This window comes from Macadamia integrifolia, unplaced genomic scaffold (assembly GCF_013358625.1).
Source record: "Macadamia integrifolia cultivar HAES 741 unplaced genomic scaffold, SCU_Mint_v3 scaffold337, whole genome shotgun sequence".
Lineage (NCBI taxonomy): Eukaryota > Viridiplantae > Streptophyta > Magnoliopsida > Proteales > Proteaceae > Macadamia > Macadamia integrifolia.
In genome coordinates this window covers 275,713-297,500 of record NW_024869435.1, presented here as the reverse complement: position 1 = coordinate 297,500, position 21,788 = coordinate 275,713, and the positions used below count along the sequence as shown (strand labels likewise).

General features: G+C 41.7%; 1 protein-coding gene across 2 annotated transcripts in view; it reads right to left on the bottom strand.

The window, feature by feature from the left end:
* LOC122068060 (structural maintenance of chromosomes flexible hinge domain-containing protein GMI1) overlaps positions 1 to 21,788 on the bottom strand; it is a 90,356-nt gene that overhangs the window by 5,903 nt on the left and 62,665 nt on the right. For both annotated transcript variants that reach the window (XM_042631892.1, XM_042631891.1), the window contains one exon: positions 21,626 to 21,743. In XM_042631892.1, the coding sequence (XP_042487826.1) occupies positions 21,626 to 21,743 (118 nt within the window). The remainder of the gene's footprint in view (positions 1 to 21,625; positions 21,744 to 21,788) is intronic.

Here is a 21,788-nt window from a genome sequence, read left to right as displayed (position 1 = left end):
ATAAAGCAGGGGACTAAGTCCATTTCTGACTACTGTAATACTGTTACAGGACTCTGGGAGGAGTATGATCATTACCGAAATCTTCATTTGACCAATCCTGATGATGAAGCCAAGGTCTATAGATCTCTTGAAAAAGAGTGTGTTCTGATTCTTCTAGGTGGGATGAATTCAGAATGAGCAAATCCGGATACAGATTTTGGGCTAGTCACCCATACCTACACTTGATGAGGTGTGTAGCTACGTCCTGAGTGAGGAGACCAGGAGAGGTGCTATGGATTCTACACCTTCACTTGAGCGCTCTGCTCTTTCCTCCACACAGGCAGATACCAACTCCTTCTCTAGGGATGATATTGCAGTGCTTCGCCGATTCATGTCTCAACTTGATAGCCCATCTACCTCACAGGATGTCTCAACTTCTGCTATGCATGTCACCACTTCTGCACCTTCCACATCTCCATCATGGTCATTAACTCTGGTGCCACTGACCACATGACTGGTATGTCCCATTACTACGACTCTTACTCCATCATGGTACTTTCTCCTCTATCTCTGGTAAAGGCAGTATCCTCCTTACCTTTCTATTTCACTTGCTTGTGTCCTCTTTGTTCTTAATCTTCCTTTGAACTTATCATCTGTGAGCACTTTAACTAAAACCTTGAATTTTTGTATCACATTTTTTCCTTCTCATTGCCTTTTTCAAGATTTGGGGACGAAGAGGATTATTGGCAGTGCACGTGAGAAGGGCGGCCTATACTATTTTGAGCCACAGTTACCTTTTTTTACTACACCACAGTCTTATGCATGTGGCTATAGTGATGCTTGCTCTTTAGACTTTGTGATGCTTTGACATCAACGTTTGGGACATCCCTCTTTTGTTGTTATGAGCAAACAGTTACCTCACTTGTTTACATATTTTTTTTCTTCTTCTTATGTATTTCATTGTGAACCATGTACTTTTGCAAAATGTTAAAACTGACGCTAATCCCGAGACTGATAGGATCAATTCTGTCCTATCAGCCCAGTATTTTTAGTTAGGGTTACTTCTTTATGTCTTGGGGGTATTATTGTATTTTAATTCTTATGAAATAATATTAAGGTTAGGAAAAACCTGTGATCAAACCATTCTGGTAAGATCGTCGGTCTCTTCTCATCTTTTGGGAGTCTCCTTCGGTTGTACCTCTCTCTTCTCTCTTTCTTTTTCTTTTGGTTTGATTATAAGGTATTTGGGATTGTAACATAGTATCAGAGCCTCTGTAATCAAATCAAGCTTTTCAAAATCCTCCCGGCTGATCTCGATTCTGTGCTGAAATCTTCTGGTGTGTACCCACCTATTGCTGCATCTACTATGGATTAAATCACATGGAATGATTTATTTGGTGTATGGATCGTGCTCTATTGGTACTTTGCTAAAAATTTGAAGAACTTAAACTGCAGCCATCTTCTTCTTTCCTTTATCGAACCCGGGTCTCTTGGGTGAAAGCCAGATATCCAGTCGTTGTGGTTCAGGTTGGTTTGCTATTTTTCTTGGTATTTTTGGGTGAAAGCCAGATACCGGCGACTCTATTTGTCTACTTTATTTTTGGTTCTCATAGCTGAGACCAAGTCTACTACCTCTGTGACTACTGCATCTGCATCGGACAATGTCAATGTCCAAATTACTTCTATTAAGCTCAAGGGAAGCTCAAATTACCTACTTTGGGCTCAATTTGTGAAGGTTTACCTCATGACCAAGGATAAACTTAAGTATACTACTTCTGATTCTCCTTCATCATCTGACAAGGGTTATGATGAATGGATGAAGGAAAATGCTTTGATTTTAATCTGGTTGTGGAATAGTATGGAACCAGATGTCACTGCCAATGTCATGTTTCACTCTACTGCAAGGGGAGCATGGGACGATTTGAAGGAAACTTACTCTCAAGAAAAGAACATGACTCGTATCTATGATATTTATGAGAAGCTGTTCCAGTTTCGCCAGTTTGACAGATCTCTTTCAGAGTATTATAGTACTTTCAGGGGAATGGTTGAAGAACTTAATGTTTTCCAGCCCTTGACCACAGACATTGGCAAATTGAAAGCTCAGCGGAATGAGTTTTTCGTTTCCAAATTTTTGGCTGGTTTGAATAATGATTTGAAGGCAGTGAAGGGCCATTTACTTGGAGGCGATACTGTTCCTACTTTGAATGACACTTATTTGCGACTGCAGCGTATCACTTCATCAACTAAATCTAATCAGTCTTCCAAGGACAATTCTGCCTTCCTTGCCAACCGTGGACGTGGTTGCAGTCGTGGGGGGGTCGTGGATCGGTTGGTCGAGGTTCTAGAGGACAACATTCTGATCATGCAACCTGCTAGTGCACTTATTACGGGAAGCCCAACCATACTATAGAGACTTTCTGGGCAAAGCATGGCAAGCCAGAGAAGGGACAACCCAGTTAGCCAATCATGTAGTGTCAGATGATGGTACTGACACAGTGTCTTCTGTTGATGCTAAACCAAGACCTTCAGGAGATTCATCTACCAGTCTGCAAGATGACATCAATCAATTGCTCTGGCGCTTGCACACTCTCGAGGCATCCTCTAATACATCCAATGGTGGGTCTACATCCGTTGCCACTTTAGCTCATGCAGGTACCTCAACCCTTCTCACCACTACCTCTACCCCTTAGATCATTGATTTAGGTGCTTCTGCCCATATGACTGGTAAGTCATCACTTTTTAAAACCTTTTCTTCTAGTACTAATTCTACATCTGTTATTCTTGCCAATGGTGCTTCTACATCGGTTCTTGGTCATAGTACTATATCACCCACATCCTCACTGAATTTATCTTCTATGTTACATGTTCCATAATTCCCATTAAGTCTTCTTTCTGTGAGCCAGTTACCTAGCTCATTAAATTGCTTAGTAACCTTCTTTCCCTCTTACTGTGTTTTTCAGGATCTTCACACAAGGAAGACGATTGGTGGAGGGCGTGAAAAAGATGGTTTATATTATCTCAACTGTGGTTCTTATACTTTTGCTGCTACTGCTGCTGCTACTGCTGTTGGGAATGTGACTCTTTTCCATTGACACTGTCGTTTAGGACATTTATCTTTTGCTAGGTGGAAACTTTTATTTCCTAGTTTTAAGTCTGTGATTAGGTTAGAATGTGAGGCCTGTGAGTTGGGAAAACATCACCGAGTGTCCTTCCCATCTCGCTATGTCTCGTAGTCCATCTTTATTTTCCTTAATCCATTATGATGTATGGGGTCCTTGCAGAGTTAGTAATAGATTTGGTTTTCGTTATTTTGTGACTTTTGTGGATGATCATTCTCGTCTTACATGGCTTTACATGTTAAATAACAGATCTGAATTTTAATCTGTGTTTCAGCAATTCTACAATGAAATAAAAACTCAATTTGGCATTTTGATTAAGATGTTTTGGTCTGATAATGATTTATATTATGCTCAAACTGATATTTCTATTTTTGTGCCAACCGTGGGATGATACACCAAACCAGTTGCGCCTATACCCCACAGCAAAATGGGGTAGCAGAGTGCAAGAACCGGCATCTACTCGAGGTAGCCCATGCTATTATGATTTATATGCATGTTCTTAAGCATTTTTGGTGTGATGGGGTTTTAACTGCATGTCAATTGATTAATCGCATGCCATCTTCAATGCTTTCAGATAGGTCCCCTTTTTTTTATTATATTCCCTACTTTGCCAAGTTTTCTTGTTCCTCCTCGAGTCTTTGGCTGCGTGTGTTTTGTTCATAATTTGCATGTGCAAGTAGATAAACTGTCTCCTAGGTCCACCAAGTGCATTTTTTTGGGTTATTCACATACTCATAAAGGGTATAAGTGTTATGACCCTATTACTCACAGGCATAGTTTTTAAGGCGGTAAGGCGACGGAGGCGTTTGAGGGTCTTTCGGAGCACCTTAGCGATAAGGCGGGCATAAAGCGTTGCCTTATCGACTAAAGCGTTCCTGTGTAATTTTTTTATAAAACCAATCTATTTGGCTCAAATCCTAGTTGAATCCTATTACTCATATGTTAAATAAATATTAAAAGTTCATATTCATACCAATGTAAGATATTCATCAAGAAAACAAATCAATAAAGTGAATAAACTAAGTTCATCTTCATCAATCATCAATCGTCAATCGTCAATCATCAATCATCAATCATTAATCATCAATCATCATAACATATTAACATATAATATAAATACATAATTATGAAACAAAATTATAAATATAAAGAAAAGAAGACATAAAAAATATAAGTATTTAATATGCTTACCTCTATGATGCCAAAATGAGTGCCTAAGCCCTAAGGTCATCCACTATATTTCTATTCCTGTCAAAGAAGAATGAAGCTCACCGCTACCGGAGCAAAATGGTTTCCTGGATCAGTGGTTCTTCCTCGTTCCTTGATTCCTTCTCAAAGCCCTTTCTTAAAACCCTTGACAAAATCCAAACCCTATTTGTGAATCGGGTTATTGTTTTGTTTGTTTCGGTTATTTTTGGTGGAGTAAAGTTAATCTCATACATCTCAAGTGTTAACAAAACCATACACCTACCAATACAAAATCTATATTCGGAATCTTCATCAAGTAATTTTAAAATGTGTTTAAAAAAAAAAAAAAACCCATAAGGTGCCACTTCACGTAAGGCGGAGCACTGCCTTACCATCTCTAGACCGCATCAGCGCCTAGGCGCTGGTAAGGCGACGCCTTAGCAGCGCCTTAAAAACTATGCTCACATGAACTTTGTTAATGCCGATGTGACCTTCTTTGAAGGCGCATCATTCTTTTCTCCTCAAGTGTCCCAGTCTGGTATGGAGTGGACTTCTCCATCTCCTCCACCCATTCCATCTCTCATACCCTTCCTTGATGTGCCCAGTGCCAATGATTCACCTCCTCTACAGGTTTATCAACACAAGAAAGTTGGACAGCCGAGTGGAGAAACCAATACTCCAGATGATTCACTTTCTCCACTGCCACCTTTCTCTAGTGAAGCTCCTCCTCTTTCTCCGCCTAATGACTTACCAATTGCTCAAAGGAAAGATACACGTTCTTGCACTAAAAAATCTATGGTTGTGTATCCTATTGATAACTTTGTTTCCTTGTCTCATCTTCCCTCTCCCATCCATGGTCTTGCCTTGTCACTTTCTACTAATCCTATTCCCCGCACTCATAATGATGCCCTAACTATTCCTAGATGGAAAGCTGCCATCGATGTAGAAATGGATGCTCTTTTGAGTCATGGTATATGAAGTCGGGTAGATTTACCTCCTAGTAAGGATTTGGTGAAGTGTCACTGGGTGCACACTATTAAGTATCACTTTGATGGCTCTGTTGAGCGGTTGAAAGCCTGTCTGGTTGCCAAGGGGTATACTCAGACATATGGAGTTGATTATTTTGAGACCTTCTCCCCGGTTGCTAGACTGAACTCTGTTTGTCTACTTATTTCTCTTGCTGTCAACTTTGATTGGCCCTTGTTTCAGTTGGACATCAAGAATGCCTTTCTTGTATGGTGATCTATAGGAAGAGGTGTATATGGAGCAACCTCCTGGTTATGTTGCTCGGGGGCAAAACAAAGGTCGTGTGTTTGGCTTACACAAGGCTATCTATGGACTTAAATAGTCCCCTCGGGCATGGTTTGACAAGTTCAGTGCTTCCATAGTTACTTGTGGATTTTCTCAGTGTTATTCTGATCATTCTGTCCTTGTTCGTCGCAGAGGTGATAAACTGGTTGTCTTGGTAGTTTATGTTTATGATATTATACTTACTGGTAATGATGATGCAGGAATTTCTGAAGTGAAAGCTTCTCTTTAACAACACTTTCAGACCAAATACTTGGGCCAACTTCATTATTTTCTTGGGATTGTGGTGATCCGATGCAAGAAAGGGATCAGTCTGTCTCAAAGGAAATACGTGCTGGACCTTTTATCTGATACTGGTATGCTTACTTCCAGACCTGTTGATATCCCTATGGATCCTCACCAGAAGTTTGGGGTTGATGATGGCGGACCCCTCCAGGATGTGCATTAATATAGGAGTTTTATCTTACTATGACATGTCCGGACATCTCCTATAATGTTGGAGTACTCAGTCAGTTCATGCAGTTTCCTCAGAAAGCTCATTGGAATGCTGTTGTTCATGTTCTTCGCTACCTGAAGGGTGCTCCTGGAAAGTGGCTAATTAATGTAGGAATGGATTTGGCAACCAAACCAGTCCCAAACTGCAGGAACTTTTAAACTAAGAACAACCAAAACCAATAGCAAACTTATAGCAGAAAATTAGACTTCAGCCACAAACCAAAATTGATAAACGATCTCAATGAACAGTAACCAAAAGCGAAATAAATCAGCAGCAGTCTTAGGATTAAACCAGAAATTTTAATAACAATATAACACCTCCAGTAGGTTCAGATCACAGATGCTATTAGTCCAGAATGTCACAGTAACACAGAACAGAAAACAGAATCTAAATCTGTGCAGGTTTTGACAATCAGCCAGAATTGCATGACAGTTCACTTCAGCAGATCCAGAGGTCTGATTGACCCCAAAATTGGATCGATCCTCCCTCTGGATAGGATTATCCTTCAGTCAAAATATGGAGGCCATCGGATGGCTGGTTCTCCAAAAACAGCTAGGCCGATAGGAAGGAAAACAGAGAAAACCAACCCAGAAATTTCTGCAGAAAAATTCAGATTACTTGCCTGTACTGCTGGAGAAGAGAATCCAATAAGAGAACCAGAAAAGAAAAGGCCCACCCGGACTTCTCGCCGCAGAGTGTTGATCGGATCACACACCAATCCCTAACCCTTGATCAAACACAAAGGTTTTGCCATGGAGAAAACCCAGCGGCAGCAGCATTAAGCTTCTCTTTTTTTTTTAATTGTAAAAATCGTCTCCCTATGATGAGAGCTCTCCTTTATTTATAATAATGATGGGGAGGGTTTACAAGTAATAGTAACTCAGAGTTACTAAATCTGAGTTTCTAAAAATTGATTACAAGAAGTTACTAAAAACTGGAAATTAGAATCTAATGAAAATAGAAACTAGTCTAGACAGAAATTAGAAACTAACAATGACTTGAAATTAGAAACTAATTTAGGTACTGAAATTAGAAACTAAATAACCCCATCTAAAAAGGAAACTAAAGAAAAGGAAACAAATCACTGAATCCCGTATGCAACCTTAGAACCCCTAGTTTAGACCCATAAAAGTAGCCCAATATACTCCAAACCACATGGACTGAAGGCCCAACACGTATACAACCCAACCCTAAGCTTATACCTAATAAAACAAGCCTAGTTTGGTAATTAATCTGCATCACTAATCTATAGTCCTAATCGGCATATGGAACTAGTTGGTTATTCTGATGCTGATTGGGCTGGTTCTGCTAGTGATCGGAGATCTACTTCGGGCTATTGTACATTTGTTGGAGGTAATTTGGTTACTTGACGTAGTAAGAAGTAGACTACCATTGCCCGATCCAGTGCAGAAGCAGAATATAGAGCTATAGCTCATACCACTGCTGAGTTGATGTGGCTACGGTCTTTACTCTTGGAGTTGAGATTTCCCTTGACCAAGCCTATGAAGATGTATTGTGACAACCAAGCTGCAGTGTACATTACTAGCAACCCGGTCTTCCACGAGAGGACCAAACACATAGAGGTGGACTGCCATTTTGTTCGTGATGCTGTTCTGAAGAAGTTGATTGAGACCCCTTTTGTTCCTTCGTTAGATCAGTTGGTCGATATGTTCACTAAGTCTTTGTTTGCTCCTAGTTTTCGTAATAGTTGTACCAAGCTGAGCATAGGTAATGTGTATACTCTAGCTTGAGGGGGAGTGTTGAGACTGATGCTAAGGATTAGCGCTAGTTCCCTGGACCGATAGGGTCAATTCTGTCCTATCGGCCCAGTATTTTTAGTTAGGTTACTTCTTTATGTCTTGGGGGTATTCTTGTATTTTCATTCTTATGAAATAATAGTAAGGTTAGGGAAAACCTGCGATCAAACCATTCTGGCAAGACTGTAAGTCTCTTCTCATCTTTTGGGAGTCTCCTTCGGTTGTACCTCTCTCTTCTCGCTTCTCTTCTTCTTCTCCTCTTTCTTTTTCTTTTGGTTTGATTACAAGGTATTTGGGATTGTAACACTAAACATTGTCATTCATCTTATCCTTATCATGGTAATAGATCTATTGTTTCTTTTCACATTGTGCATACTGATGTTTGGGGACCATAGTTGTCACGGCGCCAAGGCAAACCAAGGCGGTGGAGGGTTGTCTAAGCGCTTAGGCGAGAAGGCGCACGCCTTGAGGCGAACAATTGTTATTTTTTATTTTTCCTATTTTCTAACATTATTTAGTAAGCTATATATACCTTGTATCATAAAAAATCAAGATTAAACAACATCAAGTCATTAAAAATCAACATTTAGCCATATTAAATCATAAAAAATTAACATTAAGTCATATTAAGTTATAAAAAATCAAAATTTAGAGAAATGCTCCGGTTCTATAACAAGTTTGACTAGTCAAATGATATTATTTTTACATGAGACATTTTGTATCAGTTATAATATAAAACCAGCTTTCCAACAAGTCTAAGATTACTTAAATCTAAGTTGTAATGATAAAGTTATGCTCCGGTCAAACTTATTTTTAAGTACACAAATGCTGTTAAAATCGCCTAAAGGAAAATAATTTTATGAATATCAAAACAAAAAATTATTTTACCGGACTTTTGGTTTTTAGCAATGTTTTAACATGATAAAATTTATAAAATTTTCATAATTGAGAAAAACTCCAGCATTTAAAAGTTGAAAATCGCCCCTATAACCAAAATCCAGTTTTTCTTCTTAGACTGGGGGGTTGACTTTTTATCCTTTTGGAATTTGATTTTTAAACTATTTTTATTGGATTCAAATAGGGGGTATTTGCTTATTTATGAATAATATCTTAAGTAAATGCTTTCATTTACTTAAATGATATTTGGCATAAATAAATCCCAAAACACAAGGCGGTATGCAGTGCAATAAGGCGACTGCCACCTAGGCCCCAGGCAAACTGCCTGGACGCCTAGGCGACGCCTTCACAACTATGTTGGGGACCTTGTCCCACTACCTCCCTCTTTGGCCATCGTTAATTTTGTTGATTTTTCTCGTTGTACTTAAACCATTCTTATGAAGCATAAGAGTGATATTTATGATGCCTTCAAAAACTTCTATAAAATGGTCCATACACAGTTTCAAACCACCATCAAAATTGTTCGGTCTAATAAAGGGGGGGGGGGAGTACATGTATGGTCGTCTACAAGACTTCTTTACTAACAATGTTATTATTCATCAGCTTGCTTGTGTTGATACATCCCAAAAGAAGGGGGTAGCTGAGAGGAAAAATCGTCATTTGTTAGAAGTTGGTAAAAGTCTCTTATTTGGTATGCATGTTCCTAAAACTTTTTGGTCCGAAGTTGTTCATGCTGCGGCTTTCCTCATCAGTCATATGCCTACCAAAATTCTTGGGTCTCAAAACCTAATAGCACTCTTATCACCTCAGTTTCCTCCTAAGGTGTTTGGTTGTGTTTGTTATGTGCATGTTAGCAAATCCTCCCACGCCAAACTCAATCCCAAGGCTCTAAAATGCCTCTACCTTGGGTATTCTTCCACCACCAAAGGTTACAAGTGTTATCACCCTTCATCTCGCAGGCAATTTCTTTCCAAAGATTCATCTTTCTTGAATATGTCCCTTACTTTGCACCTCATCAGCATCCTCTTCAGGGGGAGAATGGAAATGAAAGTGAAAAGGCTGCTGATGCCATTCCATTTCTTACCCCATCGCCTCTTACTCTTTTTTCCTTTGATATTGATTGACATAAAGAGGTGGATGATGTTGCCAATGTGGATGAACCTTGTACAGAGAAGGCACCTGTTATTGTGTACACAAAAAGGACAAAGAAGACCTGCCAAGAGTCCTCTTTGGATCCACATCCAGAGCTTCCCCTTCCTTAGTCAGGTAACATCACCTTTCCTTATTTGGAGTCAGATCTTCCTATTGCTGTTCGTAAGGGTAAGAGAACTTGTACTAATCCTATACCAGTTTGTTTCCTACGATGCTCTCTCTCCTACAAGTGTTGTTTTTACAGCTACTCTTTCTTCTGCTTTCATTCCCAAAACTGTTACTGAGGCTATGTCAGACCCTAAGTGGAAACAAGCCATGTCAGAGGAAATGATGGCTCTTGAGAAGAACTGTACCTAGAAACTGGTTGACCTTCTCAGGGGGAGAATCCCAGTTGGATGCAGATGGATCTATACGATCAAGTACCGATCAAATGGTGCTATTGAGAGGTACAAGGCAAGATTGGTGGCCAAAGGGTACAGTTAGGTGTATGGAATTGATTATCAGGAGACCTTAGCTCCTGTGGCCAAAAATAACTTTATAAGGGTTCTTTTATTTGTGGCAACAAACAGAGATTGGCCCTTATATTAGTTAGATGTGAATAATGCCTTCTTCCATAGAGATTTAGAGGAAGTGTATATGCAGCCTGACTTCAAGTTTCCGGTAGCCGATGGTAAAGTGTGTCTCCTAAAGAAGTCACTTTATGGTCTGAAGCAGTCACCAAAGGCTTGGTTTGAGAAGTTCAGACAGGCCATTCTGAAAAATGGATATTCCCAGAGTCAAGCATACCACACATTATTTATCCGGAGAGGTAATGGCACCATCACAACACTGATTGTGTATGTTGATGATATTATGGTAACTGGAGATGACAATGAGGAGATAACAAAGCTGAATGCTTATTTGGCTAAACAGTTTGAGATCAAGTATCTAGGACACTTAAAATATTTCTTGGGTATTGAAGTGTCAAGGTCTAAGAAGGGAATAAATGTATGCCGAAGAAAATTGTTCTAGATCTGTTGAAGGAACCAGGAATGCTGGGTTGTAAACCAGCAAGTTCTCCTATTGAGCATAATCATAAGCTAGGAGAGGAATGTGGCCCTTCCCTTGTTGATGCAAGGAAATACCAAAGGCTAGTGGGGAAGCTGATTTATCTGTCTTTGACTCGCCCAGACATTTCTTATGTAGTGGGAGTTGTGAGCCAGTTTATGCATGCACCCAGGAGTGGGCACTTGGATCTTGTGTACCGTATCCTCAAATACTGAAGTCCTTTCTAAGAAAATGACTTTTGTATGCCAAAAGCAAACACTTGAGGATAGAGGGCTATTCCGATGCTGATTAGGCTGGATCCATTTTTGATAGGAGATCTACATTTGGTTATTACACATTCGTGGGTGGTAATCTTGTCACATGGAGAAGCAAGAAACAGTTGATTGTAGCTAGATCCAGTGTAGAGGCTGAGTATAGAGCAATGCTTATGCTGTTTATGAGCTCACTTGGTTGCGTCGGTTGGTTCTCGAGTTAGGGTATGACACTAAAGGACCTATGAGACTCTATTGTGACAACAATGCAGCAATAAGCATTGCTAACAACCCAGTGCAACATGATAAAACAAAGGATATTGAAGTAGACCGACATTTCATCAAGGAGAAGATTGATATCGGTAATAGCTACACACCGTTTGTGAGGATAGGTGATCAATTGGCAGACATCTTCACCAAAGGACTCATTCCTCACTAGTTCAATACCCTCTTATGCAAGCTAGGAACGTATGACATTTATCTCCAGCTTGAGGGGGAGTGTTAGAATATATGTATTAGGTGTACATTAGGAACTGCCTTATGTTAAGTTGTCCTTATATGTAATTTCTTTTATTTCTCTTTCACCTCCCTTAGGGAGGAATATGCAATTCCCTAAAACATTATTTGAGTCTAATAAAATATAGGTGACATCAGAAACAAGCTCATTCGAGTTTTGCTCACTTCCTCTTCTCCTTCTCTCATCTACTCTCCTTCTTCTTCCTTCCTCTCTTCCATCTTCTTCCCTCATCTCTAACCTTAGTACTTCTTATTTTTAATTGAAAGGACATTGCAAGGATTCTATAAATAAAATCCCACCTAATGGAATCAAAGCCTATATGGAAGTTAATCTTGAGGAGGACAGCAGAGGAGTTGGCTTTCCTATCAAACCCATGGAAAATCTCATGGTAGAGATTCAGAGAATGATGTTGTCAGCAATACTCCTTTCAGCCATGAATGCGAATTGGTTGGGGATGACATGAGATTCAATGACCCCCTGAAGATGGTTAGCAAGGATATTTGCAATGAATTTGTACAAGAGATTGCAGAAGGAGATTGGCCTAAAGTTGGCAAAGGAGGAAGCACCTTCTTTCTTAAGGATGAGGCAGAGGAAGGTATGGTTTATGGTAGGGATTTGAGAAGGATTGACGGAAAATATTTTGATGGCTTTAGTGAGATGATCACCAATGATGTCCCAATAGGAGGAGGAGAAGCCCATGCTAAAGCCATTTGGCCAGAGGCTTTGTTGGATTTATGGGAGAGGACGGCTGATTGGATTTCTTGGTCGGAGGGGATGGAAGGGAGAGATGAAGGTCGCATGGGATAAATTTATTGAGGGGAGTGTTTGGGGGAGGACGGGGGAGGGTGAGGGGGGAAGGCGTGGAGCAGAACATCTCCGAGAATTACGACATAGATTCCTATTTGATGGCACTAGGGTCAAGGAGGACTGATTCGTCTCTGGCGAGGAGCTGAGGGATGGAGTTAGATCTGGTCCTAGCTTTCAAAGATTTATAGAAGTAGGAAGAGTTGGAATCCCTAAGATCAAGCCATTTCATGCGAGATTTTTGCTCGAGGAAGCTTTTCTCCTTGAGCAAGAAGGGAGGTAAGCTTAAGGAATAAGTCCTTTTCCTCAACACCCAAAGAAGGGTTGAGGGGGTTGGCATTTAGCCTAAGCTGAATAGTTTCAAGATTGTTCTTGCAAGAGGCTACTTGGGAGGAAATGATTTCAAAGGTGGAGGAGTTCTAATTGTTGAAAGAAAATTGATATGCTTGAGCTTGCGGGCAAAGGTGATGAAGGGGGAGGAATAGGACCTAACAGGTTTCTCCCATGCTGCCTTGACGGCCAGGAGGAAACCAGAGTGAAGGCTCCACATATCGAAGAACTTGACGGGCTTAGAGCCAAAGGAGATAGATTGGAGGACAAACAAGGAGATGGATAGTGATCAAAGGTGGCATGGGAGGAGGGGAGGAAGGAAAGCCACGCTTCGTCGACAAGAACATTGTCAAGCTTACAAGCAATACGACTGAAGCCAACTCTTTTATTATGTCAGGGTAACTTGATGCTAGACCATCCAAGGTCATTGAGGCCATAATCCTCAATACAAGAATTGAAGGCATCGATAGAGGATGGGCCTATGGCCAATCCACTAAGATTTTCACGGGCATATGGGACCACGTTGAAATCACCTCCCTAACCCCAGGGAAGGTGACCCACTTGGGTAGCAAGAATCCTGAGATCATTCGAAAGAGGAAGCCTGGCAGTGGCACGATCAAGGCCATAGATGGTGGTGAAGAATAGGCTATCGCTACCAGAACAACTAATTGAGAGGTGAATGGAATGGGAAGAAGAGACTTTCGAAATTTGGATGTTGAGGGACCCTAGAGGATCCAAATACGCCCATTCAGACAAAATGTTGTAAAGAAGGTACCAAGAGGGGGCAATGGAGGAGGCAATACATGAAGAATTAGTTCGGGACCCTACCCTCAAGAAGACAAAAGAAGAATGAACGGGATTCTTTGATTCGAGAGAGGATTTCGGCATGCTTGGCAAAGGAGTTCAGGCCCCTAACAATCCAAATAGTCCAGCAATTCATGATGGCAAAGAGACCTTAGGGAGGTGGGGGATAACCTCGGAGGGAAGAGAGGACGGATGGCTCTTGTGCCTCCTTCGGTAGTTGATAAAGGGAGAGGAAGGAGAAGGGGCAGGGGATGGGGAAGAAACCTAGACAGGGGGAGGAGCAGGGTGGTGAACCTGAAGGAACCCAATGAAGGATGGCGCAAAGGTGCTTTTAGAAGGAGAGGTGGTGATGGAATTGATGGATGAGGATTTTCCAGGAGGGTATAGAGATTTGTAGGCGGTGGGGGGATTAGCAGTTGTGGCAAGACCTAGGATGGCCTGAGAAGGAGACCCAGTCAAATGCAGGACAGCTTTAGTCAATGCAGCCAAGGGGGTCGCGGGAGATAGAGAAGACGTGGCAAAGGATTCCAGATGCAGAGCCTAGGAGACTTCGAAGTGCAAAGCTACGGAGATGCAGGGGCAGAGCTCAAACTTAAAGACATAGCCGCAGGGGCCAGTTGATGATATAAGTAAGATGACAGAGAGGCGAGAGTTTGGTGCATCAGAGAAACAATTGCAAGCTGAAGGTGCAGATCAGTCGGAGAAGACAAGGGCGATGGTGTAGAGGTGGCAGGGGCACACGGCTAGAGAGGGCAGATGGCCGACAAGAGGCAGAGAGCGGATGCCGGAGATGACGTGGTAGGAGGAGCAATAGATATAAGACAACGATCCACTGTAGGAGATAGCGACATAGGGATCTACAGTATGGGAGGGTAGACTAGCGATGGAGAACCTTCGACAATGGAGTTTGGTAGGGCCGAAGGGTTCAAAGGATGGTCGATAGTGGTGGCGGGTCGAAGCGGAGGCATAGACCTGTGTGTGGGCTTATAAGAGTGATGGGTCAAAGGAGGTTTGGATTGAACGGTCAAGTTGGTGGTATGGGACGAAGGATGATGAGTTGAAGTGGAGGGTGAAAGTGATGGACTGAATGTTGTTGGTGGGCCGTATCAAGCAGGCAAACTGAGCTAGGGGGCTTCATAAGGGATTACACGTTGGGCTCGGAGTGGAGATAGGCCGATGGTAAGAGAGTGGTAAGGTGGACTAGAAGACGATAGGGGGAGGGAGGGTAAAAGAGGAAGGGGTAAAAAGGGAGGGAGGATCGCAGGTGGCAAAAAGATAGAGTTTTCAGAAATAAAATGGGTAACTCTAGAGGGTGATAGTTAGCGAAGGGGAAAGATGGGTGCAGAGGTCAGAAGCTGGCAACAGCAAACGACAAGAGCCAATAGTGGCAGGGCAACGATTTCCTAGGAGCCAGAGGCCTTTCGGGTAACTGCAGTGAGACGTTGGACTGACGGCCCAAAGGTAGGGCAGACCCTGCTGTATGATGCCCAGTAAGGGTGACAGAAACATGCTGGTGATTCTTATTTTGGTGATTTCTGCTCCTTCTCCGACCCCGACTAGGGTTGCGGGTAACAAAATTGGTGGTGCGAGAAGGAGGGTATAGAGAGATGGAAGGGATGGTGTTGGGATGGTCGGGAGGACCAACGGAGGTGGACGGAAGGATGAAGGATGTAAATAAGTGGGTGTTGATGGAGGCGTTGGTGTTAGATGTGATGGTGGGGATGGATGAGGGGGTGAAGGAAGGTTGAGGAAGATATATTTTCAGGATGCCCAGTATCTCATCTGGAGTTGGAGCTCGGAGCTTCAAACAGCCTTGTGAAGTATTACCAAAGGTTTTGCAGTTGGAGCAGTGTGGAGGAGTCCAGTAATAACAGATTTCATAATGAAAAGCCACCCCTTCATCATCCATGAGAAGAACAGAGGTGGGAGGTCTTTTAGCTAAGACTTCAACACAAATTCTAGCAAAGAAGAGGCCTTGCATTCTTCTAGTTCTTGTGTCAGTGAGGGGTACCAATCATAGATCCTATCAAGCTCAAACCGTTTTAACACCAGAAGTAGAGAGGGAGAATAATCCATAGAGGTATAGAGTTGTAGTCAAGTTTGTGGAGTTGCATGTGATGGTTCCACTGTCTAAGGAAGATAGACTTGTTGCCTACGTGCCATGGTCCTCCTTCCAACGCCTTAAACATGTTTTGTTCTATGGAGAAGTTGAAGAGGAAGACGCTATTATCAAGAAGGTGAGATTCCATTTATCCTGGAGCTTTCCATTGTTTTGATAAAGAGTTTTTTCACTATGTGGAAAGGAGATCGGCTGCCCAAGAAATGCCCAACCAGGTAAAACCTCCATTTGGATATTTGCAAGTTAAAGGAGGTAGTTTGATACCTGCCTATTCGATTGTCGCCGAGGAGGGAGGGGGAACAAAGTGTAAGGAGAGGTCTTCTCTGGAAGAAGAAGAAGTGTTGAGGCAGGAGAACTGGGTTTTATAGGGGGTGGAGAGGGAGTTTGTGAGGGGGAGGAAGAGTCCAGGGAAGCGGGCTGTGGAAGTTTCTCAGGAGGGGAGTCAAGGGTGAGGGAGGAAGGGGTGGGCATGGCCACCAAGCAAAGGGAAGGACTGGGAGGCTAGACGGTTCCGGATGAACTGATCGCTGGAACAAAGGGGAAAGTGAAACAGTTGCACCTGTCTTGTTTTCATAGTCATTGGATCTTAATGTCCATTCTATGGGGATTGAAAAATCATTTGTTGTTATACCCCCTGGACAAACCATTTGTCATGGATGATTTAACCAAGAACATTCAAGATGAGGTTCTATGGTGTATGTTTTTTGTCGATGATATTGTTCTGGTGGATGAGACGGTAGTAGGGATTAACTATAAGTTGGAGTCATGGAGATCTACTTTGGAATCAAGAGGTCTCAAGATCAGTAGAACGAAGATGGAGTATATGATATGTAACTTTAGTCACACAAAGACGGATAACAAAGTGGTGAAACTCGAGAAGAGAGAGATACTGCAAAATGACTATTTTAGAAATCGAGGGTCAACCATAAACAACGAAGGTGCTATAGAAGTGAAGTTTCTCACATAATTAAAGAACGTTCGATGAAATGGAGAGATACATCTGAAGTGTTGTTTAATCAACATATTCCTCTAAAGCTTAAGAGAAGATTCAACAAGACAGCCTATGATGTATGGGGTGGAATGTTGGAAGTCAAGAAGCGTAATATATATAAGTTGAGTGTAGCAGAGATGAGGATGTTGAGATGGATGTGCGACAAAGCTAGGAGAGTTAGAGTAAGAAATGACTACGTTAGAGCTGATTTGGGAGTTGCCCCGATTCAGGACAAGCTCTGAGATTAACATTTAAGGTGGTATGGCCATGTTCAACGGAGGCCTTGAGATGCCCCAGTAAAGAGGAGTAAAGAGGAGTAATCAGATCCGGGTGGAAGGAGCAAAAAGATCTAAGGGTAGGCCTAAAATGACCATAGATGATGTTGTAAAGAAAGACATGCAGAGGCTAAGTGAGTCTTGACTCTAGTATGACCTCAAACAAAGTGGAGGGCAAAGATCGATGTAGCTTTCTGGATTTAGGTGGGATGTTTCTGGGGAGTTGCTTTGTTTCTTCCCTTTTTCTTTCGTTTTCTCTCTTTCTTTATTTTACACTCTCGCCGTCTCGCAGATCCATGTAGCCAACCCCATTTATTTGGAAAAAGGCTGAGTTGTTGTTGTAAACCTCAAGTACAATAGCATATAGAAATGTGATATCAAACCTTGAAAACAGTAACTGAAATTGAAACTTTCCTAAAATCCCAGGATTTTCTCTTCCGAATCAAGCTGCCTATTGGATGAGTATGACCTCAGAATCATCACCAAAGGTCTCGATTGGAATCACCACCAATCAACCTATTGCATCGCCACAATTGGGGGGCTGGAACTGATACACCATAGTACCAATGCTCTGAATCACAACAGAACTTAACAGACAACAAGGCAAACTTCATTAATTCAGATCATATGGTAGGCTCTAGGCCTTACATTACTTTTGTAGAAACCAAAGTGTACTTGCAATAGAAAAAGGAAAGTATACTTGAAATAGTAAAGAAAAAAAATAGGAAACTCTATCCATAATAGGGATAGATAACCCTTATAATAAAACAACAACTTTAGTTAGACTAGGTGTCCCACACGATTAAAACTCTATCCAATGTAGGAATAGGAGTTCTATTCACACAAGACTATCCAATCCTTAACAACCAAGGAAATAACAATGACCTGATAAAATAACTCTCTTAAACTAAGGTAAAATGTAAATTCCATATTCCTGCCTCCTACCATTTAGGCTCATTAAAGTGGCCTACTACGAAGAAAACCCATTGGACAAATGCCCAACACATATAACCCAACCCAAAGCTTATATCCCAATTATGTGATTTTTCTGCATCAGGGTTCTATGCCAAATTGCCAATATCCCAAAAGGTGTAGGTGTTCTGACACCATGATGCGGATCCAAGGTTTGCCAACCCTGAAATTGGATTATTGTGGGCCCACAAGTATAATAGGAATCCCATATTTAAGAACAAATGGCAATTACGTAAATAGTCTTAATCTCAAATTCCCAAAGAAGGGTGACAATTTTGAAATAAGGTAGAATCTAAGAAGGGTCAATAAGACAAAAGAAAAAGGGGACATGACAGGGTTTTCATTTATTGACTAAGGGTATAATAGGAATTGAAGTTGAGGTAATATGGGAAATAGGGTTTAAATAGAGAAGCTCAAATTGTGGAATAAGATTATCGTCCCTTACCTCCAGGCTCCAGCCAATAAATATGGCAGAAACCCATAGACTTTCAGAGGAGAGATCTCCTTCAGCTCTTCTCAATTAGGCCAGAAATTTCAGGCGAAGGTCCTCAAGAAGAAGCTCTATCAATTCCAAAGGATCTCCACTTAGACTCGCAAGCTGGTTGCAGGTTTCTATTGGCACAAACTGATAGGGGATTTCGAGTTGATCTTCAGGCCTCTAAGTTGGTTTCCTTCGATCCAGATTTGAGAACCAATCAACAGGAGATAAGGGTTCAGCTTGCTCTCTTTTGACCTTGGAATCATTGCACAGCAGAGAAGAAAGGGCAGTAACCAGTAACCGTGAACAGTAAAGCAGGGAAAGAAGAAGTAAGTTGAGAATAGAGGAAGGGAAGGAAATCAGATTAGTAAGAGATACTCGCAACTCATAGTGGCCATGGCTTCAACCCAAAAAAAAAAATTCATTCGATTCTCACCTTTCATCGTTGGGTACAATAAGAGTATTTAAAGACTAAAAAACAATCTTACACCTATTCTGAAACTGAAACAAACGTGGAAACCAACTCTAAAATAGAAATACGAACCTAACTCTAATAATGGAAATAAAATCTAAATTTGGATCTCCCTACCAACTTCACCTGACATATAGCTCTAGAAGAAAGAAATAAACAAACCAATCAAGTTACAAAAGTACCCCTAAATATTCCAATGCCCAACTGCATCACACCATCCACACACTAGAAGAGGCACTCAAAAGCATTGCATTTATGCATGGGGATTTACAACATTATGTAAGAATTGGAAAAAAAGTTAAACAACAAAAGGGAGGTGGGGCATAATCTGGTGCAAGTATTACTTTGCAGGGTTCCAGGATGTATCAATTAGCAGCAGTCTAACCTCTAGCATTTTGCATAAAACACAGGCAGCCCAAGCTTTTTACTAATCAACCTAGTGACCGCGTCTACACCGCATAAAAGGTAAGGATATTAATTTGATTAGAACATTGAAGATGAAATGTGCCTCAAACCATAAAATATACAGATAAGGGCTTCTTTGCAACCATAGAGGGAATGGGTCTAAAGGGTACTCCAATCCAACAGTAACACACACCTAGAAGGGAGGGTACGCATTTTTTTTTTTTTTTTCCAAAACGACTGGTCAGCATACAAGGTGTTCAGATTTCGAAGTGGCAAAATAATAATTGTTTATGCTTTTCCATTCTATTACACCCTAAAAGGTTGACAAAACCTCAAAAGGTAATCAATTAGGGCATGTGGCATTATGAATAAGCATGAGCAAATTTATAAGAAGAGGTGACACTAGGTAAGTTTTTTTTTTTTTTTTGTATAGTAAAATATATCCAAGGAGAAGGAAAATACAGGGAGGGGTGGGGGGGGGGGAGATAGAACAAGCCCTAGAAGGAGGGAAAACAAGGAGGGCTTAAGCCCATCTAACTAGGGGATACATCAATGTGTGGGGGGGGGGGGGGTTAGTAGAGGAAGGGAAACCACGGGAGACAATAATAAGCAACAGTAAGCCTATTCCCTGAAGAGTCCTGCACTAGGCAATAACGAGGCAAACTAAACTTGGAGCTAATATCTACGTAGATGGCTTTCCAAATCTTTTCAGAAGAAGGGGAGTTGGAAGTCCATCTACGAAGGTTTAGCTCTATGCAAAGGTGGTTAATGGTGATGCAAAAGGCGAGCTTTCCAACTGTGACACAAACTGTAGAGCCTCCGAAGGTCATGTCAACCCAGATCCAATCACAAGCAAGGGAGAGGATAGGCTGGCAAGAGGACCAGCAGGGCGAAGGACCCTCTTCCAGATGGAAGCAGAGAAGGGGCAGGGAGAAAAGATGGTCTTCAGTGTCATTCCAACACAGACAACAAGAGGACGGGACATGGATGTGCCGGAAGTTGTGGAAGGACTACGTGGGAAGGTAGTAGGAGAGCCTGCCATGTGGTAAAGCTGTGGTGCGGATGTGCCCTTTGAACCAGAAGTTTTTGTGCCAAGGGATGAAAGGGTTTTTGAACGGATAAAGTTCCAGGCAAAGGCAGAGGTGAACAAACCCGATGGGGAGGGGAGCCATTTGATCTTATCCTCTAATCCTCTATAACCAGGGGGAATGGGGGGAGGGGAGAGAGAGAGAGAGAGAGAGAGGACCAGAGATCAACAAGAGGGGGAGGGGAGACCGGAGGGGACCAATCACAATGGAAGAGGATGGAGTCAACCTTGGCAGATCTGGACAATCCATAGGAGATGATGATTCTAGGAGTGAGAAGGATACTAGCAGGGTGCCAAGGATCCAACCAGAGAGAGGTGGTGGAGCCATTGCCAATGGAGTAGGAGATGGCAGGGAGGGCAAGGTGTCTAGAGTAAGGATATTACGCCAAATCCAAGAAGCATCAAGGAAGGGGGAAGCTTTCCAAAGGGAGTCATTCTTGAGGGGGAGGGGGAGGGGTAGGGGAGGGGGGGGGTGGAGAATACCCAGGAGACCCAGATACTACGCTACTTGGAGGCAATTTTCCATATGAGCTTCAAGATGGTAGCCGAGTTGACATCTTTGATTTTCCTAAGGCCAAAACCCCCTTCAGCTTTAGGGCGACAAACTTGGACCATCTCATGGGATGGAAGAATCTGGTGGAAGGTGTCTTTCCAGAGTAAAAACAAAGGAGGGAACCAATGGCTTTGGAGATGGAAGCAGGAAGAATGAAGATGCCAAACCAATAAGGATAGACAGATTGGAAGACTGATTGAATGAGGACCAGGCAGCCAGCATAGGAGAGGAGCTTGCCTTTCCAAAGCTGGAGCTTTTTCCTAAAGGAAAAAATGACGTTAAGTTTATTCTGCCAGAATAAGTTATTCTTTGTAGAAGCGAAGGAAGACGCTCCAAGGTTTCTCACATGAAGAAAATACTATTGACTTAGAAAGACGATGGATCAAATATATCAACAGAAACCATTCCTCTGAGATGGCCTTGATCCTTCTCAACCTTAAATAGGTGCTTTAATTTCAGATCCTTTGCCCACTGAGAATCAAGTTCTTTACAGTAATTCCAAAAATGTTTGAAAAATCAGATTATTATTATTTAAAAAGGAATATTTTATAGTTTTTCAAGTATACACTAAATATCTATTAGAAAGAGAAAAGAAAAAAGGTATCGGATAATAAGAAAATTTACCATTTTGTATATCATATATGTCCTGCTCTATTGCTTCCTTCCTGTCAAAGAGACTTTTTAACTTATCCTCATGATTCCCTACCCGTAAGCCAATTCTGAAAATGTCATTCTCAAGATCCTGCCAGAGAAGCATGAGCAAAGCATATGAAATTGAGACTTCAGA